This window comes from Chiloscyllium punctatum, chromosome 32 (assembly GCF_047496795.1).
Source record: "Chiloscyllium punctatum isolate Juve2018m chromosome 32, sChiPun1.3, whole genome shotgun sequence".
Taxonomy (NCBI): Eukaryota; Metazoa; Chordata; class Chondrichthyes; order Orectolobiformes; family Hemiscylliidae; genus Chiloscyllium; species Chiloscyllium punctatum.
The window spans coordinates 27,890,769-27,908,623 of record NC_092770.1 but is presented as its reverse complement, the minus strand read 5'-3'; the positions used below and the strand labels follow the sequence as shown (position 1 = coordinate 27,908,623).

General features: G+C 41.3%; 1 protein-coding gene across 3 annotated transcripts; it reads right to left on the bottom strand.

The window, feature by feature from the left end:
- Nucleotides 1-176: 176 nt before the first annotated feature.
- Nucleotides 177-16,922, bottom strand: LOC140458001 (amphoterin-induced protein 2-like). Of its 3 annotated transcripts, XM_072551934.1 has the most exons (3): nt 16,875-16,922; nt 16,233-16,713; nt 177-15,794 (listed from the first exon to the last, which is right to left on the bottom strand). In XM_072551934.1, the coding sequence occupies exon 3, from the start codon at nt 15,720-15,722 to the stop codon at nt 14,154-14,156; it is 1,569 nt and encodes a 522-aa protein (XP_072408035.1). In that variant the 5' UTR covers nt 15,723-15,794; nt 16,233-16,713; nt 16,875-16,922; the 3' UTR covers nt 177-14,153. The 3 variants fall into 3 exon arrangements, with proteins under 3 accessions (XP_072408035.1, XP_072408036.1, XP_072408034.1); XM_072551935.1 differs by lacking the exon at nt 16,875-16,922 and having other exon boundaries at nt 177-15,830; nt 16,233-16,841; XM_072551933.1 differs by lacking the exon at nt 16,875-16,922 and having other exon boundaries at nt 16,233-16,841.
- Between the last annotated feature and the right edge of the window lie 933 nt (nt 16,923-17,855).

Below are 17,855 nucleotides of genomic sequence, written 5' to 3'. Positions count from 1 at the left end.
AGATTCAAAAAAGCAAGAAAGCAACTTTTAAAATTGCTTGGTGCATACTCTCTTGCCAGTCAGGAGTAGGTAATACCTTTGGAGGATTCTTGTCCTTCAGGATAGGGATTTATCACAGTTTCTGCCATTTTCAGATAGAAACTTTTAGCTTCAGAACAAGAGTGATACGTCCCACTTACATTGTGATCTTAAATACGGTTGTGACAAAAGTTAACCATTCTCTCGTTTAATTATCAACTTACAAGAAGTTATCAATGAGGACTAAATAGTCATGGATGTTGGTATGGAGGTTTGCCAAAACATTGGCACATTATTTCACAAAAAAACCAAGCTTTTGTTGTGGTAGACCCATATGAACAGATCGATCCAAAGGACCCTGGTAGATTCAGAAAAGGCTTTTTATTTGTTTTTGCATCTATTGCATGCAGGCAGAGAATTATCCAGAAATTTGCATTTTTTTCTGACTTCCTGCTCAAAGTCGATGGTTAATCTTGATAGGCATAGTTCGGATGATGCCAAGAGTATAGATGGGTAGAGTCATACCTGGCACAAAGGAAGATGGTTGTGGGTGTTGGAGGTCAGTCATCTCAGTGACAGAACGTCTCGGCAGGAATTCCTCAGGATAAAGACACAGTCCCAGACATTTCATTAATTGCCTCATCAGGCCAGATGTGAGGATGCTTCGTTATGTTTTAGACAATACTCAACACTGTTTACCACCCCTCACATGCTGCAGTCTGTACTCAAATATGGCCAGATGCAGATAATATTCAGACTTAGGCAGATAAGTAGCAAGTAATGTTTGCACCATGGAATTGCAACACAGTGATCAACTCCAAGAATCTAAGTATCTCCTATCATATTTAATGGCACCACCATTGCTGACACATCCATTAGTGATTTCTTAGGGGGTTACTACTAGAACATAGAAGATTACAACGCAGTACAGGCCCTTTGGGCCTCGATATTGCACCGACCTGTGGAACAATCTGAAGCCCATCTAACCTACACAATTCCATTCTCGTCCCTATGCCTATCCATCCTATCTAACCCTCTGAGTATCTTATATGTCTCAATTAAGTCATCTCTCTCTCTCAACCTTCTTCTAATGAAAACAGCCTTAGGTCCCTCAGCCTTTCCTCATTAGACCTTCCCTCCATACCAGGCAACATCCTAATATATCTCCTCTGCACCCTTTCCAAAGCTTCCATAACCTTCCTATAATGCAGTGACCAGAACTGTACACAATACTCCAAGTGCGGCCGCACCAGAGTTTTGTACAGCTGCAGCATCATCTCATGACTCTGAAACTCAATCCCTCTACTAATAAAGGCTAACACACCGAATGCCTTTTTAACAACCCTAACAACCTGAGTGGCATCTGTGTACATGGATAAGATCTCTCTGCTCATCTACACGACCAGTACTCTTTATTCCTGTTGTTCCTTCCAAAGTGAATCACCTCACATGTTTCTCCAATAAACTCCATTTGCCATCTCTCAGCCCAGCTCTGCAGCTTATCTATGTCCCTCTGTAACCTGAAACATCCTTCAGCACTGTCCACGACTCCGCTGACCTTCGTGTCATCCACAAATTTACTAACCCATCCTTCTAGGCCCTCATCCAGGTCATTTGTAAAAATGACAAACAGCAGTGGACCCAAAACAGATCCTTGCCTGACACCAATAGCAACTGAACTCCAGCACGAACATTTTCCATCAACCACCACCCTCTGTCCTCTTTCAGCTAGCCAACTTCTGATCCAAACCACTAAATCACCTCAATCCCATACCTCCGTATTTTGTGTAATAGCCTACCGTGGGCATCCTTATCACACACCTTACTGAAATCCATATACACCACATCAACCATTTTACCCTGTTTGGTCACCTTCTCAAAGAACTTAATAAAATTTGTGAGGCATGACCTACCTTTCACAAAACCGTGTTGACTATCCCTAATCAACTTATTCCTCTCCAGATGATTATAAGTCCTCTCTTTTGTCACCTTTTCCAACACTTTACCCACAACTGAAGTAAGGCTCACTGGTCTATAATTACCAGAGTTGTCTCTACTCCCCTTATTGAACAAGGGAACATTTGCTATCCTTCAGTCTTCTGGCACTATTCCTATAGACAATGACCCGACATAAAGCCAAAGTCTCGGCAATCTCCTCCGTGGCTTCCCACAGAATCCTATGGTAAATCCCATACAGCGCAGGGGATTTATTTATTTTCACACTTTCCAGAATTGCTAACACCTCCTCCTTGTGAATCTCAATCCCATCTAGTCTAGTAACCTGTATCTCAGTATTCTCCTTGACAAGATTGTCTTTTTCCAGTGTGAATACTGATGAAATATTCATTTAGCGCTTCCCCTATCTCCTCAGACTCCATGCACAATGTCCTACTACTATCCTTGATTGGCCCTAATCTTTCTCTAATCTTTCTTTTATCCCTGATATACCTATAGAGAACCTGAACCCTTACCTATTCGCTGGTTGAAGTTATACCTATTGCAAAGAATGTATTGTTGCTCTGGGGCAATCATTTGTGCTTTGGGGTATTTCTGCTGGAATTCCTCAGGACAGTGTCCTAAATCAAACCGCTTTCAACTGCTTCATCAATGCCCCTCCTCCAAAATAAAGTCAAAGTAGTAACATTCACTGACGATTGCACATTACGCCTATAAATCCTTAGACACTGAAGCAGTCTGTACCCATAAGCAACATTCAGGCTTGAGCTGATAAGAGCATCTAACATTCTCCCAACTGCCTGAAAATGTGCTGGAGGCAAGTTCAATTCTTCTTTAGGAAGAATGTTGTTAAATGTGAGAGGATGCAGAAATAATTTACAAGGATTTTGTTCGGGCTGGAGTATTTAAGATATAGAGGGAGGCTGAATAGGCTGGGAATTCTTTTCCCTGGAGAGCTGAGGAGTGAGGGGTAACCTTATAAAATCATGAGGAGCACGGATAAATTCATAAGATTTGGGAGCAGCATTAGGCCATTCAGCCTATCGAGTCTGCTTCGCCATTTGATCTTGGCTAATATGCTCTTCACCCTCATTTTCCTGCCTTCAAGATAGAGTGAACATCCAAGGTATTTTCTCCAGGGTAGGGGAGTCCAAAACTAGAGGGCATAGGTATATGGTGAGAGGGGAAAAATTTAAAAAGAACCTGAGGGGTAACATTTTTGTGCAGAGGGTGGTGTGTGTATGGAATGAGCTGCCAGAGTGGTGGAGGTTGGTACAATTACAACATTTAAAAGGCATCTGGATGGGTATATGAACAGGAAGAGTTTGGAGGGATATGGGCCAAGTGCTGGCAGGTGGGACTAGGTCAGACTGGGATTTATGGTTGGTGCAGATGAGTTGCACCTAAGAGTCTGTTTCCACACTGTATGACTCTGATTCTATAACTGAGACATTCAAGAGGGCACTGGATGGTTATTGGGATAGAAGTAGTCCACAAGGGTATGGGCACAATTTTAAAAAAATGGCTCGATATGATGATGCTTGTTTGAGGAGCTGGTACAGGTGCAATAGGCTGAATGATCTCCTTTTGCATCACAACATTTGAGATTCGGTGATGTTTAATGACAGTACCATCGCTAGCTCCTCAGTTGTCTTTTTTTCCCCAAACTCACGGCCATCTAGAGGGGCATGGGCCAGAGACACATGGGGACACTGCCACCTGCCCAGCTAGAAATGCCAATGTCTCTGCCTCCTTTCGCCAGTGTCTTTTGGACTTCACTTTCTTTTCAAAGCTTTCCAAACGGGAGAACAGATTTTCTGCTGCTCTCGATGCAACAAAACCGTGAACCCATCGAGAGGGAAAGGCTTTCTAATCCACATAGTGGACAAACCATCTCTCCCTCTACCACTGCACCCTGTTCACGGTTTCAGGGGCCTGGGATATGGTTTGAGGCTGTGCAGAGGCAGTAAGAACCAAATTATTCACAGATGGAAAAGGAATAAATTGGGAGTGCTGATGCCAAGCTGTCTTTTTTTTCAGCTCGTGATACGTGGGCAGCACATCAGTGGAGTTGTAATGGGGCCAGGTTTCTCTGGATGTTGGCACCTGGTAAGGTTTTTATCCTCCCAATTCAGCTTGCAATTCTTCTGCACCCCCCCCAAATTCATTGCTAATAGTGTGACTGGGACAAAGGGGGCACCTGATACCTTGGCAAATGGTCTATTTATAACCAGTAAGGTTTAAGGATTGAGAATCAGAGGTTGATTGAAAAACAGTGGATTCAACTCAGCAGTGCAGAAGGAGAAATAAGTGGAGAGCAAGAAAATTTGGATTGAGAAACAGAAAATTGAAACAAAAAAAGTAGAGAACTTTAAATATTTCTAACAACAAGTTACTACTACCTGTAAGAATGAAGCTCCATAGATTTCCAATTCTGGGCTAGAGACATTGAATGACAGTGTCAAACAGGAATTGCTTGATTAAAAAGGCAACAAACGCAATCTTGTATAAGTTAAGAGATGCCTTTGGATTGTTTATTGGATAGAGTCAATCTCAAATGTTGGTTTAAAAACCAAAAAGAACTCTGGATGCTGTAAATGAGAAACAAAAACAGAACCTCCTGGAAAAGCTCAGCAGGTCTGGCAGCACCTGTGGAGAGAAATCAGAGTTAATGTTTCGGGTCAACTGACCCTTCCTCAGAAAGGGAAAAATAGCACAAATGCATTTAATGGAAAATCTGGATAAGGGAGAAAGCAATAAAATGATACATTTATAGGGTTAGGTGAAGAAGAATATAAGAACCAGGAGCAGGAGTAGGCCGTCTGGCCCTTCGAGCCTGCTCTGCCATTCAATAAGATCATGGCTGATCTTTTCATGGACTCAGTTCCCCTTACCCAACCTCTCACCATGACCCTTAATTCCTCTACTGTTCAAAAATCTACCTATCTTTGCCTTAAAATCATGCAACGAAGCAGCTTCAAAGGTTTCACTGGGCTTGGAATTCCACAGATTTACAATTCTTTGGATGAAGAAGTTCCTCCTTAACTCAGTCCTAAGATTCCTGATGAAGAGCTTATGTCCGAAACGTCGATTCTCCTGCTACTTGGATGCTGCCTGACCTGCTGTGCTTTTCTAGCTCCACTCTTGACTCTGATATCCAGCAGTTGCAGTCCTCACTTTTTCCTAAATCTGATCCCCCTTGTTTTGCCCTTTACTTCTGGTTTCACCTGCTCATGGAAACAACCTCCCTACTTCTATCTTATTTATCCCCTTCGTCATTTCATATATTTCTCTAAGATTCTCCCTCTCATTCTACTAAATTCCAATGAGTATAGTCACAGTCTACTAAAGTTCTTCTCATAAGGCAAACCTCTCAAAACTGTGACCAACTTAATGAACCTCCTCTGCAGCCCGTCCAGTGCCAGTACATCCTTTCTCAAATAAGGAGACCAAAACTGCATGCAGTATTTCCAGGTGTGGCCTCCCCAGCACCCTTCACAGCTGCAACATAACCTCCCTACTTTTAAACTCTGAAGAGGTAACAGTTTGTCATCAAACTTGAACGCATTTGCCAGATTATTGTGGGCGGCACGGTGGCACAGTGGTTAGCACTGTTGCCTCACAGCGCCAGGGACCTGGGTTCATTTCCCGCCTCAGGCGACTCTCTGGGTGGAGTTTGCACATTCTCCCCGTGTCTGCGTGGGTTTCCTCCGGGTGCTCCGGTTTCCTCCCACAGTCCAAAGATGTGCAGGTTAGGTGAATTGGCCATGCTAAATTGCCCACAGTGCTAGGTGAAGGGGTAAATGTAGGGGAATGGGTCTGGGTGGGTTCCGCTTCTGCAAGTCGGTGTCGACTTGTTGGACTGAAGGGCCTGTTTCCACAAAAAGTAAACTAATCTAAACTCATTGTAACATTTATCGGTTGACAATAGAAATGAATTGACTTCAAAGACAGAGGGCAAAACTACACAAGAATTGAATTTGGAAAACATTAACAATCATAAATTAGATGTTAAATATATCTCACAAGTGAAGAATTAGCTACCATTTCTTTTGAAGCTAGTATGTGGCAGTAGTAGGTTTGTTGGTAACCAGAAAATACTGCTTTAAAATAATTGACAAGAGAATCGAAAGGGAGATGAGAGGATTTTTAAAAATTCTGTAACAAATTGTCATGGTTTGGAATGCTGCCTGAAACTGTGGTGATAGCAGCTTCAAACTTGCAAAAGGGCATCAGATATATACTTGATAAAGAAAACTGGCAGGGTATAACGGCAAAGGAGTAGGACTATTTCAGCAACTCTTAAAATACAGCTGGCACAGCAGCGCTGATGAGAGGTGGATTGTTTTTAGGCAGAGTTACTCCATTAGTTGTATAACACAGAGATGAAAAACTGGACTCAAAGATGAAATTAATTGTTCCAATAAACAACCTCTGTCAAAACACTGAGAATTGTTGAACGAGATCAGTTTAAGCAAATGAAGGGAAGCTATGTAAAAGAGGATAAATGTGAATCCTGGAAATTTGAAATTAAAAACACAGAGAATGATGCTTGATCCAACATGTGGCAAAATTGGATCAATATTTTAGATAGAAACCCACAATAAATCATTCTTCTTTATTTACCTTTTGTTTTTCAGTTGCTTAGTGGAAGCATTTATTACGTGTTTTTTTTTTGTGTTCCAAATGAACGTAATTGTCAGCAGAAACAAATTGCTCTGCTTCCAATTTGATTTCCTTGTTTTGTGACATTTGTTGTTTCTGCTAAATTAACAATCTGCTTTCTCTGCCAGTTCCTGGAATGTTTTGATGGCTGTCATGTAAGGGGCCAATAGCAATGAAATATATAAACACAACTACGGGAGCCAATCTGGGGCTAAAGACTTTAAGTTTATGCAAATAGTTTTGATTGAGAGATCAGGTTTACAAAGGCAATGTTTGCAAACATATCAGGAGTTTGAACGCTGAAGCATTTAAATGAATTACATGATTATGCAAAAGGCTTTGGCATTTTCTTTTAAAGAAAGCAACTAGTATTTTGCCTTTCTAGACATTTTACAAAATTAATGTGCAGACGATTGCCACAGACTGACGGGGACAGCAGTAAAAATAACATACAGCGCAGCTCTCAAAAGAATGATCTCAAATAAGTGGCAGGACAGAATTCTCAATAATTATAAATCAAGGAGACCTCCTGGACCATAACAGACTGACAGGTCTGGCACAGCATCAATCACTGTGGAATTTTCTCTTGGTCTCCACCGAAGACCAATAATGTCCAAACAAAGATGTCTGGACATGTTCAGCTCCCTGTAAGTAGGTCAGTCCATGCACTTTCATTGTAGTAAGATGAATAATAATTAAGGGGGAGGGTTATTATTTGAAAATTACTTGCCAATGACTAACTCTTCAAGGACATTTGTATTATGAAATACGTAGGCAAAAGTGAGGACTGCAGATGCTGGAAACCAGAGTTTAGATTAGAATGGTGCTGGAAAAGCACCACTACGTAGCTGATCAGCACGTCGATTAGTTGACTTGCTTTGTTTTTAAAATAAGAGGCTCGTTGAGAAAATTGGTCCAATTAAATTGCATGATAAATGGGGCTGACAGTTTAGATGTTGTTTTTTTTCCCAATTTCAGGAGTCCACATAGAACATAGAAAAGTACAGCACAGAACAGGCCCTTTGGCCCACAATGTTGTGCCGAGGTTCAATCCTAATGTAAAATATAATAACTGAACTTATGCTCCCCTCAACTCACTGCTATCCATATGCATGTCCAGCAGTCACTTAAATGTCTCCAATAACTCTGCTTCCACCACTACCTCTGGTAACACATTCCATGCATTCACAACTCCCTGTGTAAAGAACCTACCTCTGACGTCTCCTTTATACCTTTTTCTGAATATATCATAAAACTATGACCCCTCATACCAGTCAATCCTGCCCTGGGGAAAAGTCTCTGGCTATTAACTCTATCTATTCCTCTCATTATCTTGTATAACTCGATCAGGTCTCTTCTCTTCCTCCTTCTCTACAGAGAGAAAAGTCTGAGTTTTCCTGATAACTTATTTGCATCCTCTCCAAAGCCTCTGTATCTTTTCTCTATTAGGGCGACCTAATATTTGAATGATAATCATATAATCCAGTAAAATATTCAAGAGAAACCTCTTTTAAGAATATAATTAAACCTGCTGCCCCAGTGATTTGTTCAAGTCCAAAATACATACATTTAAGGGGAAACTAGATAAATACACAAATGGAATGGGAGGCTACGCTGATAGGGTTCGATAAAATAAACAGCGAGGAAACTCTTGTAGAGTATAAATACCAATGTAATAAGTTGAGCTAACAAATACAGGGCATGCTGGAGGAGCTCAGCAGGTCTGGCAGCATCTGTGAAGAGACAAACAGTGTTAGCACTTTGAGTCTGGTATGACTCTGTTTCAGAAGTGAAGTTGAAGAATAATTATACAATATTTAAAACAGTACCTCTCCCCACAGATCCTGTCAGACTTGCCGAGTTTGTCCAGCATTCTCTGTGTTTGCTTCAGACTTCCATCATTCACAGCATCCTACCTTAATGACAAGTTGAGCTGACTGGTCCCTTGTTCTGCTGTAATGATCATGTAATACCTTTTACTAGTTTTGAGATTTCTGTGTCTGATTGCAGCTTGTCTCACTGGTCTGTAAACATACTTAGTTCTGACCTATTTTCTGAAGGTGATTTTTAACAAAACTGGGAAGGTGGTCATGCATTTAAAACGCCACCACACACGATCTCCCATAGTCTCCACCCTTTCTGGAGCTATTGGAAGCTGATGTTTTTAACATATTTTTATAGAATCCTAATGATACTCTTAGGATTTTTTAGGACTCACCAGTAATTTTTACAAGAACACCTTTGGAGGGATACAGTACAGAGTTTTAATCATCAAACTTACCAGGGAGGAGCTAGAATGGAACTAGTAGAGACCAAAGAGTTGAATAAATGGTTCCTTTATGAAGTTAGGAGGAACTAGAGATTGCCTCAATGGATGAGGCAATCTCTAACCCTTGGAGGTTGACTTCTCCCTGCTGACAGTAGATATTAAATCAAGAATTAATATATCTTGTGCCTCAATCTTCCAGAAGATGGTTACATTTAAACTGATACCACCCAGTTGGCCCCCAGTTAAAACGGAGACCTGTTTTTGTAATATTCCCTCTACTGTCAGTCTCTGGAAACCATTTTATTCTATGGAAATAAAATCAGTTTGATTTTGGAAATTTCCAACATTGGATTATTCCTTTTCTCAGCAAATGGATGAGAATATCAAGTTTTTGGTGTAAATTATTTTCTGCAAAAGCACAATCAATCTGTCTTCAAAATTACACAAAAAGAAACGTGAGCACATGAATATAAAAGTATGACCTGGTGAACATATTTTCGAAATTGCCATTTGAGTTTGTGAAGGGGCAGGCGAATGGAAGGTTTATTAGAAGGTACTTGAGAAACTTCTGGAATGACATAAATCATTTGCTGTTTGCCAAGTCCTAAGAAAAGTAATGTTGATCCCCAGATGCATTTGTTGTTGATCTGTGCCTGGTACTGTCAGCTCAGCTGTGTTGGTGTACAAAGCCTAGGGGAACAGAATTGCAATGAAGTCAATGCTTTTAACTGTATTTGTGCTCGGCATGCTTATTTCAGATTAGGAATGGCATTCTCTCTCTTCCAGTGAGAATCTAAAGGCTTGAACATGGGTCGCAAGTGATCTGTCTCACCTGTTGACTGGAGAGCCACTCAGGTACCTAACCCAGGGATTAGCTAAACTTTTCCCTGGATCAAGGTCCCTGATAGCAGATGTCTCACTGGTTCATGAATCAGAGCTCTTCATTGCTCAACAGCACCAGCAGACAGTGGTAGTGGCCAGGCTTGGTAATGCAGCAATCCTGGACTTAGATGCACTAACGGACAAATAAGGCATCTCCAGGAGGGGTTCGCAGGGTTGGGGTCATCCTGGGTAAGGGTGGGATCAGCAGCAAGTGCAAGGGTCTCACACTCAGGGTAGTCTGACTTCTCCTTTGAACTGAGTAGGGTGCAAATACCCCAGCCCCAACACCACCAGCAGAAACCGGAGAGGGATTGTTTGTCAGGCTTTTTGCATGTGCCAAATTCCCTTTGCCCACTGGCTGAATATTGGCAGCAGTAGACTCAGATCCTAAAATCGCCTGGTTAACGATTAGCTTTGGGGCGGTCAAATGCAACCTTTCCCCAGCACGGACCAAATGTTGGTCCCTCACAGTCAGAAACCGGGGAAGTCCGAATGGGTAATAAAGAAATGGCAACCAACTAAACAGACACTTTTGGTTCTGTGTTCACAAAGCGGGACACAAATAACACACCAGAAAGGTTTAGTGAGAAAGAGGAACTGAAGGAAATCCGCATGACTAAGGAAGTGGTATTGGGAACACTGATGAGATTGAAGGTGGATAAATCCCCAAAAACTGATAATCTATACTTAAGGAAGTGACCCTAGAAATAACGTAACCCCACTGTTTATAATAAGTTAGAGAGGAAAAGCAGGGCATTGTCGACAAGTCAGTCTGATGTTGATACTGAGGACGATGCTAGAGTTTGTTATGAAGGTTTACAACATGGATTTATGAAAGGGAAACCATGCTTGACCAATCAACTGGAATTTTTCGAGGATGTAACTAGTAGAGTTAGTAAGGGGGAGCCAGTGGTTGCGGTCTGTTTGAACTTTCAGAAGACTTTGGTAAAAGTTGTATTTCAGAGATTAGCATGTAAACTTAAAAGCATATGAGATTGGGGTAGAAAAATGGACAGAAAACTGGTTGATAGACAGGAAACAAAGAGAAGGAATAAAAGATATTTTTTCTGAATGTCAGGCAGTGACTAGTGGGGTACCGTAGGGATCAGCACAATATATATTAATGTGAGGGAACTAATTGTAATAGCAGACGACACAAAGCTGGATGTGAGAGTGAACTGTGAGGAGGATACAGAGATACTTTACTGTGACTTAGACAGGCTCAGTGAGTGGGCAAATGCATGATAGATAGTGTAGTGTGGATAAATGTGAGGTTTTGCACTCTGGTAGCAATAACAGGAATGTGTATTAATATCTGAATGGCTAGAAGTTGAGGGAGGGGAATGTTCAACTAGACCTGGGTGTCCTCGTACACCAGTCACTGTAAGTAAGCATGTATGTGCAGCAGGTCGTGAAGGAGGTAAATGATATGCTGGCCTTCACAGTGAGAGGATCTGAGCACAAGAGCGGGGTATCTTGCTGCAATTATACAGAGACTTGGTGAGACCACACCTGGAATACTGTGCAGCTTTTGTCTCCTTATCGGAGGAAGAATGTTCCTACTATAGAAGGAGGGGTGCAGCAATGGTTTACCAGAAATGATTCCTAGGATTTAGGACTGATGTATGAGGAGAGGTGGAATTAGATAGGATTTTATTCGCCAGTACGTGTATGGAATGAACTGCCAGAGGAAGTGGTGGAGGCTGGTACAATTACAACATTTAAAAGGCCTTTGGATGGGTATATGAATAGGAAGGATTTGGAGGGATATGAGCCACGTGCTGGCAGGTGGGACTAGATTGAGTTGGATGACTGGTCAGCATGGATGGGTTGGACAGAAGGGTCTGTTTCAGTGCTGTACATCTCTATGACTCTATCTCCTAAAACATATAAAATTCTATCAAAAACTAGACGTGTGAAGAATATTCTCGATGGTGGGGGAAATACAGAAGCAGGAGTCACAGTCTAAGGATATGGGATGAACTATTTAGTACTGAGAGGAGGAGAAATTTCTTCAGTCAAAGAGTGGAGCCTGTGGAAATCCCTGTCACAGAAAATAGTAGACGCTGAAACATTGCTGGATTTCAAGAAGGAGTTGTATATAGTGCTTGAGGTTAAAGAGATCGAAGTAAATGCGAGAAAAATAGGAAACATTATTGAGTTGGATGATCAGCCATGACTGTAATGAATGGAGGAGCAGGTTTGAAAGGCTGGATGTCTCACTCCTCCTCCTATTCTTTATGTTTCTAAATCAGAGCGGGAGAGTGAGGGGAGATGGAAGATTATCAAAGGTCTGCTGGAATGTAGAGTTAGGGTTAAAATCAGTTCAGCCGTGATCTGACAGAATTATAATTCTTAAGGATAAAGTGATCAAAGGGTTTGGACAGAAAACAGGAAGAGGGGACTGAGTTGGACGATCAGCCATGATCACATGGAATGGTGGGGTAGACTCTGAGCGCTGAAAGGACCACTCCTATGTCTCAATGCAGTTGTTGAGTGGCATTGCAGGCTTGAAGGCCTAAGTGACCTACTCTTGTTCCAAGGTTTGTATCTAGGCAGCACCCATCCACCATCCTCCCAACTGACTAAATGCCCCCTCCATCACCAAGTCCACCATGGGCTGGGCATTAATCTCTGTTTGGAGAATGCAGCTAAGAGGTATCTAACAGCAGGTAAAACAGAGACAAATGTGAGGAAGTCTTCTTCTTGTCTGATTTTGTATTTCTAATAATTCAGCGTAATTCTGTTTTAAGTCTACAACTGAGAACCAGATATTGCAAACTAAGACAATGAATATCAAAGGGCATGTTAGTTATTATACACATTGTACAGTAAAATCTCTAAGGTAATGGTAACAAAGATAAATATCTCCTACAGTGAGTTGATACTACAAAATACTACATTTACAGTCCTTTATATTTTTCTTAAATATATCAGTACAAACTATTTGTTTCACATTCAAAGTAAATGCTTAGTGTTCTTCCATCCATTTTTAGATTTGAAATAAATTCTTTAATTAAGTAATTTCAGTTCAAAGATTATAAATAATAATTTATTCCATAATGTATTATAGATTTTTTTTTACGATTTAATTTATTTTCACAGTTCCACCTCTTTCCCTGTTCAATTAACTTAGACAGAACTGTCTGTTCAGGCAGCATCAACACTATTACTTGGCTGTAAGCACTGAGAGGCATGTCTGAGCTTCAAAAAAAAAGAAATAACTGGAGGGTTTTCTTTTAACAAGTCCCTAGAGAATCTTGTAGCTGTGACTGAGCTGATGAAGCTTATACGGTAGGGAATGACAAACATCAGTACCTTGTGAGACTGAAATTTCGGATTGCATTTTCCGACTGCAAAGTCTGATATTTTACTGGGTCAGTGAACTGAAATCCTCCAGTTGCAGGCTTTCAGTACATTGAATATTGAAGCCTATGAACTGGTGATCTTAATGCTGGTAACCTTTCCACTTTATTAATGCTACATTGAAATGACAACTGACATCATTGCAACTTTCCAATTCCCTACGCATGGGATAAATTAATGTATGCATAAACTAGAAATGTGGGCAATGCTTTAAATCATTGTACAAAAAGTTTAATTTGTACTCTACCATACAAATGTAGGCCCCTACTCAATGTTTGTACAGCAGTAAGATAAATGATACAGTACGTGTTTATTGTCATCAAGCAGGTCTGAATAATGGGTTTGTCGTTGGAATTTTTAAAAATGTAATTTGTGGCAAAGGTCCATGACAAATTGAATATTGTAAGAGTGTGCTGAGTTTTTGTGGCAAAGATTAATCTTTTCACACAGCTTCATTAGTTATTAGAGCAAAATTAGCATTGCATATTATCTGCCGGTGTGTATGAAGCAGATGCAAGACCATTAAATGAGGCTTCATTGTACTTTTGGCTTCTAAGGATTGAGTAAAACAGCAGTCCAAAACAATGAGACCTTTTTTAAAAAAGGGCTATGCCAACTTGACAGAAGGCTTGTAAACATGCGGCACAGACATTCCTGTAAAACAACTTCACTATGGCATTTCACCTGTCTGTCAAGTTCATTGCGTTTTAATTTATTTATAACTTATGACAAGCAAAAGAGCCAGGATAATGTGCAGAATTTAGAAAGTAGAGCAGTGTGTACTTGTGCCCTCATGAAGGATCCAAGAATGGAGTAGATTTGTAAAACTTCTCTCCAAGGTGACATAGCCCTATTAACATTCAATACAGCAGAGTTATCCTTCAATCCAGCCTTCAGCTTTCCACAAACAGGATTTATCAGAAATGCCAGCTGATTCTCAGTGTGTCTAATTGGTAGCAATCTAACTTCTGATAAAACCATATCCCTGATATTCAGATTACGCCACGATGAGCTTATCTGAGAACGCAGAACTGATAGCGTCAATGTCAGCTTTGCCCCTTTTGCCCCTCAGGATCTTTTCCGCCATGGCATGGTTGGCGGGGTGCAGTCTCATTTTCCCGTTCTGACCTTTCAGAGGCTCTTTCACCGGCTCCAGAAAAACCACCCGCTTGCAAGCACTGACTTTCCGATCGGCGTCGGCAGTTTCGTGGGAGGGAGTGGTGCTCAGGATCGAAGAGTGGGCACTATTTCCATTCGGCTTCCTGGGCTTCTGCTTGGATTTGCACCAACAGCGGCAAGGTGTCAAATAAAGATAGATCAGGACCAAAATAATGCTGGCAAGGCAGGCAGAGAGTGTGGTAAAGGCAGTGTTAAAGGTCTGCAAGCGTTGCCCAGTTTGTGTAAAGTTATGCACCCTCAGCATTACCTCGATTGATTCGTTTAACATCCTTTTGCTGTTAATTGCTATACAAGAGTAGATGCCTGCATCTTCAGGTCGGACCTGTTGAATCTCAAGGCTTCCATTCAATAATACCCGCAAATCCTGATCTTGAATGCCTGGCTGCAATGTATTATTCCTTGGTGTGACCCAGAGAACATTTGTATTTGGATCCAGTATCTTGCTGTCGCAGTTTATCACTAGTCTTTCCCCCAAGTGAGCCTCATATAGCAGCCCCAAAGCATGAAAGGAGCCGTTCACAGTACTATTGGAGCAATTCAATAGGTCATCATGGATCAGTAAAATACTAACACTTCTCGTGGAGTCAAGTTGAAAATAACATCGGTAATCATCTTTAAAATCCACTGCAGACCTAAACTGCCTGTGATACCAGTAAGTGACCATCGTGTAGAAAGAACAATCACAAATAAACGGGTTTGCATGCAGATACAAACCGCTCTGTAGCTGAACAGACAGTGCAGTTACCTGCAGGACTGGCACAGAAGTTAACTTGTTGAAGGACAGATCTAAGAGTTCGAGTAGTGGAAGGCTGGACTGCCCTTTATACAAGTGCAAGGGGAAGTGGGCGATCAGGTTCTGACTGAGATATAACTTACGAAGTTTGTACAAACCTTCGAAAGCTCCGGCGCCAAGTTGGGCCACTTGATTATTGTAAAGCAGGAGGGTCTCCAGGGAGCTTAAACCTCGAAACGATGAGTTGCCTAATGTTTTCAGCTTGTTGGAGGACAGGTCTAGATACCTCAGCTGGGGGGTAGAAGCAAAGACCCCTCTGGAGAGGAAATGAATGCTGTTGTGATTGAGAACGAGGGTTTTCAGTCTGTCTAAAATAGCAGGGGCCCAGTTAGAGTCAAGGAGGCGGATGCTGTTATAGCTAACATCCAGGCTGGTCACAACTTTGTGGAGCGTCCTTGGCACAGTGGTCAGGTTCTTGTTGGTACAAGTGGTGATGTCGCTCGCACAGATGCAGACTGGAGGGCAGGTTCCCGAAGCATTTCCCGCCATACAGGCAGAAAGCAGCAACAGCAGCAGCACTAGTCTTTGGGGTGTGAAGGGGAGACCTCGGAGGACAGAGGAGAAGACTGGGTGGTGTGAGCACATCATGGCCATCTCTCAACAGGCTTCCAGTGGCCCTTGACATAGGATGCACATGGAGTCATTCCCGTCTGACTGGGCGTGTCACTGGGGAAAATAAACATCACCAAATTCACCCCAGCTCTAATAAATTGAAACAGTCAAGCAGATTAAAATTAGTTAGCAGCTAGCCTACAGTAGTTTGTTGCGCAAACCATCCTGATCAATCTACACAGTACAATTTAACAATTGTTATCCGTTATCTCGTTGTCAAATCTGAAATTCACCTTTTGTTAACCTTGTCACAGCAAGTGGGTAATACTTTTAACATTGCATGTGGATTCTTGTATACACTTAGCTTCCTTTCCAAAAATTACTTTTATGACTTTAGCCAAATTTTAACTCACTAAGCATAGAGGTAACAGTGATGAATTGGCAAAAGGGTTATTAAAATTTGACTTGCAATGAGAACAGTAACAGAAAAAAAAGTTAGGCAACACATGCAAATCATATTGAACCATGTATATATATTTAAAAAAAAAGTACCTCCAATCTGAAGAAAGGGACAATTGGCTGCAAGATCCCGATGATGTTTGATTGCATTTTAGAAAAATCTTATGTTTGGACCAATGCACATTTCCCTTGCTGTTGTTGGGAGCTGGCCATCGGTTGGTATCTCTCCCGTTCTCTGAACTTTTAAAGTACAGGCGCAGAGTGAGCTCTGCCTGGCGTCTGTGTCTCTATCATATTCCATTTTACAACACAGCCTGCTGTATGGAACACCAGAGAGAGGAGCGAGGAGCCAGCAAGTGACGACTGCCTGTTATCAGCTCCCTGAGATTGGCTGAGCCCATCAGGGTGGGAGCCTGTGAAAGATTACAGATGCAGATAGAGAGGGAGGGGAGGAGCTGTACTTATCACATTATGTTGACTGATAAAGAGTACACCTTCACACTGAGTGTTCCATGCTGAATCTCGGCAAGCGTTCATTTCGCTGATGCTTCCTCCTTTCTGACTACGCTGTTACCTGCAGAAGCAATGGAACTGGTCAAAGTGGGCTTTAGACTAGCCTTTTGTTTTAAACGCACAGAGGATACTCATTACAAGCAGCAGCAAGTGATCGAGAGTGATCGCGGGAGGTTCCTGTCTGTCAGGAATCAGGGGTAAGGGACTAATTAACATGCTTACGTGCCATCCTTTGGTCACAGCAACCAGCTCTTGTTGCTAAGATTCTGAATTGTCATGTGCAGGAAGTATTGGGTTTCAGGAACCGACGGTCTTTTCCCTTCACATAATTAATCATACATTGACTTAATTGGCAAACGCCAGATATTTAGAATGGTGCAAATTGTTCTTTTTGAAGAATCCGAGTACACGACGAGTGAAAGTCGCCCGCTCTTAAAAATGAACAAACTGTAAAAGGCAGTTATCGTTGATGTTCAGAGGAAATATGAAAAAAATGGGATTACAAAAGAAAATGTCATTTATTTCAGCAATGCAAGTTCCTTAAATATTTATAGTTCCTTCAGATAGTTCCAACAATCTATCCTTACATTAGCAAATTTAACAAAGCACTTTATTAGGTGATCAATAGACGTTTTGGTAACAAGTTTTATCTTTTTCTAAACTTGTGTCCATATGATTTTGCAAATGCAAACAGTTCCTATAGATTTGGGGTATGGACTAACAATGTGAAGGAAGGAATATGATATTCAGGTTCAGAAAATATGTATGTGCCAGAAAAAATAATAAGATTCAGCAGCATTCAGATATCAGATCATCAGGACAGTTTGTTTTAGCTCAGGCATAGTATCTAGTTTGTGGTTAGACTTTTCCATAACTTACAATGCTTTTCCACATATCACCTTGATGCTTTTTCTTGTGTGCAGATTTGTAAATGTGAAACTAGCCCGAATGTTATTTAAAATCCCAAATATCTAGAAAGAGATAAATCGTCAGATAATAAAGGAAAATCTGAGCATAGAGCAAAATGTTAGGGTTTAACCTCTATAATTTTGCTTTTTATTTTTTGTCTGTGTGTCTTTATACCACTATCACCATTTTTGTGTTGCTTTTAACCTTTCTGTTAATGATTCCCTTTCTTGGCTGTTTTCCTTATTGTTGGGACGATATATCATTCCTGTCAGTCTCTGCTCTTCCCTCTGTCTT